Source organism: Podarcis melisellensis, assembly GCF_964234715.1.
Source record: "Podarcis melisellensis genome assembly, chromosome: 2".
Lineage (NCBI taxonomy): Eukaryota > Metazoa > Chordata > Lepidosauria > Squamata > Lacertidae > Podarcis > Podarcis melisellensis.
In genome coordinates this window covers 12,480,925-12,490,436 of record NC_138529.1, presented here as the reverse complement: position 1 = coordinate 12,490,436, position 9,512 = coordinate 12,480,925, and the positions used below count along the sequence as shown (strand labels likewise).

The window sequence follows — 9,512 nt, the reverse complement described above, 5'->3', positions numbered from 1 at the left end:
CTTTTGAATTATGGTGCTGGAGGAGACTCTGATCGCCAAAGAATTGATGCTTTTGAATTATGGTGCTGGAGGAGACTCTTGAGAGTCCCATGGACCGCAAGAAGAACAAACCTATCCTTTCTTAAGGAAATCAGCCCTGAGTGCTCACTGGAAGGACAGATCCTGAAGCTGAGGCTCCAATACTTTGGCCACCTCATGAGAAGAGAAGACGCCCTGGAAAAGACCCTGATGTTGGGAAAGATAGAGGGCACAAGGAGAAGGGGATGACAGAGGACGAGATGGTTGGACAGTGTTCTCGAAGCTACCAGCATGAGTCCGACCAAACTGTGGGAGACAGTGGAAGACACGAAGAGTCGGACACGACTAAATGACTAAACATGTCCCTGATCATTTTCAGAGTTTCCATAATAATAACATTTTCAGAGGGCAGGGGAGGCTAGATACAAGCTCAATTAGTCAATACATTTCCACAGCTATGGGTAAGGGAATTGGTAATGGAAAATTTCATGGTGGCAAAACCCAGGCACAGTCATACCTCGGGCTACAGATGCTTCAGGTTCCATTTTTTCGGGTTGCGGACCGCCGAAACCCGGAAGTACTGGAACGGGTTACTTCCGGGTATTGCCGGTTGAGTATGCGCAGAAGCGCCAATGCGCAGCTGAGGGTTGCGAATGCTGTGGGTTGCGAACATGCATCCTGCACAGATCACGTTCGCAACCCGAGTGCCCATTGTATTGATCTTGACCATATGAAAACTGACCACATCCCCATCACTTTTTATCAATATTTGCTTTTCCCACTCAGCAAAACTTGTGGCCTGCTCGCATCCATGGTTGATGTCATTTCCGGGTGCTGGAAGCAAGCTGGCCAGGCCTGATGACAGAGAGAGGAGCCAAGGAACATTGTGTGTGTGTGTGTGTGTGTGTGTGTGTGATGTGTGATGTGTGTGTTTCCCCCCAGGAACCACAATATTCAACAGACAAGATAGGCAGGTTGTTGCAGAGAGGCCGCATTTTATTAGAATAGCTGCAACATGTCATATAAATATAAATATAAATATATATATGTACACCCTATACATAGACTTGGGGGTATGTCAAGATGTTGAGGGAGGGGAGGGAGGGGTTATTGCTTTGAACTTTTCGCCATTGACTATTATATTCAGTAAAAAACAAACAAACCACTGGGTGGGGAAAAAGCAGGTGAGAAGAGCTCACAGCCACAAATGCGTCACACAATCCAAAGGATCCCGCGCAAGCGAACAGAGGCGTCACAGCCTCCCCAAAAGGCACAGTCACTAGAGAGTCACCATCTCTGGTCATGTCCACGCCATGCATTTAAAGCCCTCCTACACCACTTTAATGGGGAATTCTGGGAACTGTAGTTTAAGGGTTCTGGGAATTGTAGTTCCGTGAGGTCAGCACTCTTAACTACAGTTCCCAGTGTTCTTTTTTTTTGGAGGGGGGAGGAGGCAGCATATGAGTGCTTTAAATGAGTGGCACGGATGTGACCTTTCTCTCCAGCTGCATACAAGCCTTGCATCCTTCTTCTCAGGGCCTGGCACAGACGCCAGGAAGAACAGGCAGAATAAAATGAAGGATTTGCAACCAAAAATTAGCAGAAAGCCAGTGCAAAGCTCAACTAACAGGGGGGAGCCAGAGGGTATATTTACAGGGAGGTGGGAGGAGGGATCAAAAGGGAGGGAAACTAATAAACCAAACACAATGGGACCCCAGCAAGGGGTGCAAATGTACTGGAAGGGAGATGCATGCAGTAGCAGCAGCCAGTAGGTAGTTTGGAGAGGCATGTGGCAGGGCACCATTGAGAAAGGGCTTCTTAAAAACAACAAAACAGGAAGGAAAAAGGGCAGGGAACCAAGTCTACTTAAGGAATTACGACTGGGGAGGAGGGTCACCTCTTCATTCATCCCTTCTCTGCTTCTGGCAGTTCTCACAGAGTACAGTTCCAAGGTGTAAATCTGCTATCATCAATCACCATGTGATGAGCCATCAGGGACCCTGGCCTCCAAACCGGTCTCAGAGCCCGTTGAAACATCCAGCAGAATCGGAGCATGCAACTTTCCCCATAAGGCACTGTTTCCCAAACTTAGGTCTCCAACTGTTTTTGGACTACAACTCCCATCAGCCCTAGCTAGCAGGACCAGCGGTAAGGGACGATGGGAACTGTAGTCCAGAAACAGCCAGAGGGCCAAGTCTGGGAAACACTGCTTTAAGGTATCACTTCAGGCCGCTGAAGTGTTCAGAATGCTCTCCCCTCAAAAAACTAGAGAAACTAGCAGAAAGCGAGGGAGGCTCCAACTGAACCGCTCTCCCTGCCACACTAGCTTTCAGTGAGCAGGGAGTTCAAAGGTGTAATTCCCCTACTACAGTTTAAATGGTACAGGCCGGCCACACATGTAGATTGGCTGTCAGACAACTGCCCAACAATGGGAACCAGGCTGGGAGACGACAAGGTCGTTGGGTTGGAGGGGCAGACTACTGTTCCTTAACTAGCTTTGACTATCACTGCAGCTAGATGTGGGTTTTGCTCCTGTTTCAACGGAGGCAGGAAGATCTTAGGGAATAACTGCTCAACCAGTAATGGTATGTCAGGGTCACCTTTGCTCCGGGTTGCTCCCCATGGCACCAATAACACACCTAACTGTGACTGTAGTGGAGATGCCTATTTTGTGGAAGTTGGGCATAAAAGAAACCCCACATGTCCTGCCCATGTCAAACCTGTGTGTAAGGTAAAGGTAAAGGGACCCCTGACCATTAGGTCCAGTCGTGACCGACTCTGGGGTTGTGGCGGTCATCTCGCTTTATTGGCCAAGGGAGCCGGCGTACAGCTTCCGGGTTATGTGGCCAGCATGACAAAGCTGCTTCTGGCGAACCAGAGCAGCACACGGAAACACCATTTACCTTCCTGCCAGAGCGGTGCCTATTCATTTACTTGCACTTTGACGTGCTTTCGAACTGCTAGGTTGGCAGGAGCAGGGACCGAGCAACAGGAGCTCACCCCGTGGCGGGGATTCGAACCGCCGACCTTCTGATCGGCAAGTCCTAGGCTCAGTGGTTTAACCCACAGCGCCAGCCACCAGCGTCCCAAACCTGTGTGTACTGGCAAGCAAACACACACACACACACACACACACACACGATCATTATCTTCCTGCTGCACAATAGCCCAAACATGCCAAACGTGTTTTTCCTTAAAGAAACTGGGTTTCCTCCATGTTAAAATGGGGATCATCACAGCCATTCTGTGTGTATTCTGCACATCAATGGTTCCCAGCTCAGAAAAACCCAAAAGCTCTCCTCGTTTCATGCACTTAGGATGGCAAAGATAAGCTGATGAATGTGATTCTGGTTTCCCAGGTATGCCCTCCCTTTCATAGGTTGGCATCCTTCCTCCACAACTTTCCTCTGTGGCTACTCTCGACTAACACCCCTCTGCTGCGGGCATCAGTCTCCATGCCCTTCTCTGCCCTTCTCATTCTCTCGAAAAGATCCTACAGTGGCTTGGTACTGTTTTTGATGATGCGGGCTCTTCCCTATTAAAATGCATGCTTCAATAAATCAGCAAATGATTTAAGGTGCTACTGGCCTCTCCTGTAGTCTCCTTTTCTTGCTTCTCTTCTGAAATTTAACCCCATTTGCTATCCTTTATTCTGGAAGAGTTTGTGCCAAAATGGTGCAAAAATATTCATACTTTGCCTAATTTATTTTTGGGGGGAAGAATGTAGGGGTATGGGCTGAGTAGGAAACACAACTCTGATAATCAGGACTGAGATGCCTAGTCCCCAGCTCTAATTCTGCACCCTACAAAATGCAGCTTCCTTAATTTCTTTTTTAAAGCAAACCCCAAGTGCTGCCCATGTTTTTAGCTCTTATTATTGCACCCTACAATAAATGAGTTGCTGCACTGTCTTTCCTGTAGTAGCCCAATCTGGCCTTTGATTCTGAAATATAAATATTTGCTGTTCTTTATTGTGGATGCAGAATTACTTCGCTGCTTGTGCATAATTTGCCCAATTTACATTGGGGCAGGGGGATGCAGACCCCCACCCTGATCAACAGCATGTGGATTCATCCTTAATTTAAAAATACCCCTTGTGAGTGAACTTCTCTACTTTTTATTCCTTGCTAAGAAAGGAATGGCTTTTACCTCGCATCACTCTAGCGCTCCTGTTCCCCCCCCAAAAAAGTTTAAATAATATTGCTGGACTATTTTCTGAGCTTGAATTATCATGGAATAAATAACCTTAGTGTTTAGCTACTTATGCAAAGGCAGCAGCTACATTTAGGAAATATATTGATCATGTTTAAAGTGGGAGGGGAACTGCCTGGAATTTATATAATTTCTTTCCCTGGCGGTGTTGAGGCACACAGAAGGTTTTTATTAGAAGTCTTTTCTCTGCTTTATTCTAATTTATGTGTCTACTACCCTGGTTGCTTTAGTTGTTATTTAAAACAAAACAACACACACACACAATGCCATATACCATATAAACGCAAGCAATAAAATCTTTTGGGTATTGCTGGAGTATGGGCTATAGCTAGAACGATAAATACACACTTTCGTTCATTTGCATCCATCTGTTTGCTTTCTGCTCACGCACACTCAAGAATTAAAAGTTAGGTGAACAGAAGCCTCACTAGGCATCTGTGGCTGGGCTGGTCCTTTTCAGACTGTGGGGAAGAGTGGGAATATATACTCTGACCAGGGAAATGCCATCCTCGCTAGGGAAACACTAGTTGTAAATCAGCCGTGGACCACCAACTCTTTACGTAGAAGGTTCAGTCCTAGGCAGGGGTCAGTAAACTTTTTCAGCAGGGGGCTGGACTATATTTTTTTTGGGGGGGGGGGAATAAACAAATTCCTATGCCCCACAAATAACCCAGAGATGCATTTTAAATAAAAGCAGACATCCTACTCATGTAAAAACACCAGGCAGGCCCCACAAATAACCCAGAGATGCATTTTAAATAAAAGGACACATTCTGATTCCCGGACCGTCAGTGGGCTGGACTGAGAAGGTGATTGGGCTGGATGTGGCCCCTGGGCCTTAGTTTGCCTACCCATGGTCCTAGACATCTCTAGGAAGGGGGTGAGGGGGAAAGAGAGAGATGCCGTCTGAAACCTGCCAGTCAGAGTAGACATTTCTGAGTGAGATGGACCAATTGTCTGACAACTCAGTAAAAGGCAGCTTCCTATGGCCTCGGGTGTGTGTGTTGTGGAGTTGGGTCCAGCTACTTTGGGGGAGGGCTACAGTCGAGTGGTAGAACATCTTGCTTTGCAGTCATAAAATCCCAGCTTCAATCCCTCGGGGAAAACCCTGCCTGAACCCCTGACGAGCTGCTGCCAGTCCATGCAGCCAGTACTGAGCTACGTGGACCAATGAGCAGACTCTGTTTAAGACGACTTCCTATATTCCTGACATGTAAATGTTGTACATGTAGGGGGCACTCTATGGGAGGAAAGTGCTCAAATCATTCAACCTGTAGTCTGGGATGCTGCTATTCATCAGTGTGTGTGGGGGGGGAGGGGGGTTCCTGCTCATTTGCTTCGCCCCAAAACCCCTCTCCTTGTGAAGATATATCCTTCCCTCTCCCTCTTTATTTATTTAAAAATTATCCTATGTCAAGCACGTCTAACGCGGCTTAGAACAAATAAAGAACATAACTGCAACTATATATATTTATATATAACCAGTGTTACAAAAACAAAAAAAAGATAACGCACACTCAAAACCTCCGTAACATTCCAGCTTCGATCCAACAAAAGGGGGCAACATTACTCGGAAAAGGCTGGCCAATGCAAAACAGGTTCAAAGGCCTTCTGAAAACCCTGCGGCATGCCACAGTTCTAGTGGGAGGGAGTTCCAAAGGCAAGAAGCTGCTACAGAGGAGACTCCCTTCCTTTGGGGGGGAGGGGGGGACACAGCTCACAGACCGAGGGTGTGGACTCCCCAAGAGGGCCTCTGACTGAGATCTCAAGTATGTGGGAAGGATGGTACAGGTCCAGACCCCATCAAGGGTCTTAAGACGGGTGCATGTTATGTGTGCTATGAATCCCTTTACCACCATGTCTACAGTATGCTTCAAACTCATGGCCAAAGCCGGTTCTAAGCTTATCAGTGCAGGGATCGCAGTCATGGCGCCCATGGGGCTTAGCAGTTCAATAATCCTTAAAATGTGTTTTGGGTTTTCCTGAACAACTTGACCCGTGTTGTTTCCTATGCTATCAGGGCCAACAGCTGGAGCGAACGGACTTTGAGTGAGAAACCCACCCGTTTGTGTGTGTCACCATGAACTTTTGGCATTCTGGTGCTCAGAGTGGAATACTGAAATGCCACGTGTCCCAGTGACTCTTCTGTCCCCAGGCTACAAACTGCAAAAGGATGTGAGGATGAAAGGGCGTTTCATGTCTGAACTGCCCAACACTATGAGGCTGTGCTTACCATTTTAAGAGTGTTCTGTGGATAAAAAAACAAGCAACCCATGTTGCACGAACAAAGAATCACAGGACACCCCTTCGCTGAGGTTGCAGTGGACCTCCGCTCAGCCCACCAAAAGGTGACAACCATTCGCAAGGCCTGTTTTGGGTGGGGGCAGCCAATGCGGTGCCTTCCAGCTATCGCTGTTACTGTAATTCCCATAACCCCTCATCACTGGCCAGGCTGGCCGGGGCTGATGGGAGTTGGAGTCCAATGGACAATGCCATGTGAACTACCCCTTTGTTATTGTTTCGCCAGGATGAGCAAGAAGAGGAGAGTCAAGAGGCCTCTGAGTTTGCCAGGGATTGACGGACCCTTTTTCAAACTTGCTTGCCATCGCAGGATAACTGGCTGTGAGTAAACAGGGTCTCATGAGGTGTAGCGGGTGTGTGTGTGTGTGTGCAATTTTTCCGAGGGCAAAATTTGCTCCTCACACCGCCCCTGCCAGCCCTGTGCTGCTTTGCGGGTCTGATCCCATATCCCAGCCTCACAAAACAGCAGAGGGTTGGCAGGGCATCAGGAGGGCACAATGGGCATGGACCAAAGGGCGCCTGCCTGCCCTGCTGCGCCCTCCTCACGCTGCCCCTCCAGCCCGCACCGGCAGGGTGGCATGAGAAGGACACAACAGCCATGTGCTCTTGGGTCCCAGCCTTGCAAAGCGAGGGTGAGCCTGGGATCAAGAGGTGCAAGGCTGTTGTGTCTTTCTCACGCCACCCTCCCTGAGCCGCTCTGCAAGGCTGGGATCATCGGGGCTGGCGTTGCATTGGCGACGAGGCTGGCGCATTCTGCCCCCCCCCCCTGCACACATGTGCCTACCCTGGGTGTCATGAAGACACGCTCTTAACTTCTGAGCTCTCAGTCACTGACACTCAGCTTGGCTGAATGTGTGCACATATAGGTGTGTGTGTGTGTGTACATAACTAACTTTGCTGCTCCTAATGCAAGTTGACTCTGACTGTGGAGAGGGTGTCCCAGGAAGCTGGGAACCCCTTGCTACCACCTAGCAGCTGAAGCCACCCTTCCTGGGGCAAAGCATTCCTCACAGCAATCTCACTATCAAGGGAGAAGGAAGGGACTATATCCCCAGCCTGGATCCCATGGAAGAGAGAGGGGAAAACAGAAGGGGCATGGTGGTGGTTGGGAGGAAGGGGGTTCGGGGGAGGGGAGAAACGGTTACTCAAAGGTGAAGGGGTCATGGGTGCTGAAAAAGAAGTGCCCATCAACATGTGTATCCAATGTTTCCTTGTCGCTCTCGGGCGGGAAGCGCTCGTGGCAGATGGGGCACTCCTTCCAATGGGCCGGTGAGGGCAGGTCTAAGGGAGAGACCCCCATGCCGCAAGCCCCCGGCTCCGACATCTGCCGCCCTGTCAGGCCACTGCAAACAGAGGGAGGGAGAAAGAGGAAACAGTGCAAAATGAGCTGGTGAAGTGCTACGTCATGGAACTGGAAATCTGGCAAAATGATGTCCTGGCTGGGTTCGGAGTGGAGGTGGTTGCTTGGGCTACAACAGGGTTTCGCAATCTTAGGCCTCCAGCGGTTTTTGGACTACAGTTCCCACCATCCCTAACCGCTAGTCCTGCTAGCTAGGGATGATGGGTGTTGTAGTCCAAAAACAGCTGGAGGCACAAGTTTGGGAAACCCTGGACTACGCCATGCAAACCCATGGTAGAGTAAAGAGTCTTGTAGCTTGCTGCAATAGCAGACAAGGTGCATGACTCCTGGAGATGCTAATGGGGCCGTCACGTTAGGTACAGTCCTATTTTAAGACATATGCACGCACACACCCTATCTCAAGGTGCTAATTCACTAAGAGCCTGTACAAGCGGGTCTGGGAAACCTGCGGACCTCCAGATGTTGTTAAGATTACATCTCCCAACATCCCTGAACCGGAGCTCCATAGCATCTGCAGAGCCACAGGTTCCCCCCCCCCCACTGATGTACAGCCCTCTCTCTGAAAAGGGGGAACTGTAATCAAAATAGACTCTGGAGCATCCTAGCTTCTGTTACCTGGCCACTTCATAGAAGCCGCTGCCCAGCTCTGGAAGGAGCAGGTTGGTTTCTTCGCCACCGCTCTGGGCAGCTGCCATCAGCACTGCCTTCTCGTCCTCAGCCTCCTAAATACAGAATGAAAAAGTAAGAAGCGGTACAGGAAGGCCTGGCTTCTGCCAACCCAATGCGGCTCAACCCCCAACTTCCTTTGCCCATCACTGAGGGGAAACAGATGATGGCATGCCTAGGTTGGCAGGGGAAGCTGTCCTGGGTTCTCTCTTGCGTATGTGAGCAAACGAGAAGCCACTAAAGGTAAAGGGACCCCTGACCGTTAGGTCCAGTCATGACCGACTCTGGGGTTGCGGCGCTCATCTCGCTTTATTGGCCGAGGGAGCCGGCGTACAGCTTCCGGGTTATGTGGCCAGAATGACTAAGACGCTTCTGGCAAACCAGAGCAGCACACGGAAAAAACGTTTACCTTCCCACCGGAGCGGTACCTATTTATCTACTTGCACTGGCATGATTTCGAACAGGAGGTGGGACCGAACAACAGGAGTTCACCCCGTCGCGGGGATTCGAACCGCCAACCTTCCGATCGGCAAGCCCAAGGCTCAGTGGTTTAGACCACAGTGACACCCGCTAGCTGCACATAAAACGGTATATAAGCAGGCTGGGCCGTGGGCAAGGTGGGGAACCCTAAAGTTTGCAGCATTACAAATATATACTTGGAAAACAGAAAAACTAGGGAGGTTAAATACCCCTTTGCCCACCTCCCATAAAACAGACCACTGAGGACTGAGCAGGCTCAGTGGCTAAAGAGTGATGACTGACTATTGGGGGTGGGGGGTAGGTTTGGGTGATATCTGGTTTGCAACATCGCGACATATCACTAGCTAAGCATCGCGATATACCGATATATCAGAATGTCCGAAATAAGGATGGTGCTGGGTAGAGGCATTGGCTGGCTTCAGTTTCTCCTGCATCACAATTTTTGCGTAGCACACCCATGGATCATGATTCACAA

The 9,512-nt window shown here is 49.4% G+C and overlaps 1 protein-coding gene across 3 annotated transcripts in view; it reads right to left on the bottom strand.

Annotated features, from left to right (window-relative positions):
- Window positions 1-993: 993 nt before the first annotated feature.
- The window catches only part of CALCOCO1 (calcium binding and coiled-coil domain 1), a 46,999-nt gene continuing 38,480 nt past the window's right edge, over window positions 994-9,512 (bottom strand). For all 3 annotated transcript variants that reach the window (XM_081898642.1, XM_081898641.1, XM_081898643.1), the window contains exons 14-15: window positions 8,507-8,613; window positions 994-7,874 (exon numbers count right to left, since the gene is read on the bottom strand). In XM_081898642.1, coding sequence (XP_081754768.1) covers window positions 7,673-7,874; window positions 8,507-8,613 — 309 coding nt within the window. In that variant the 3' untranslated portion in view covers window positions 994-7,672. The remainder of the gene's footprint in view (window positions 7,875-8,506; window positions 8,614-9,512) is intronic.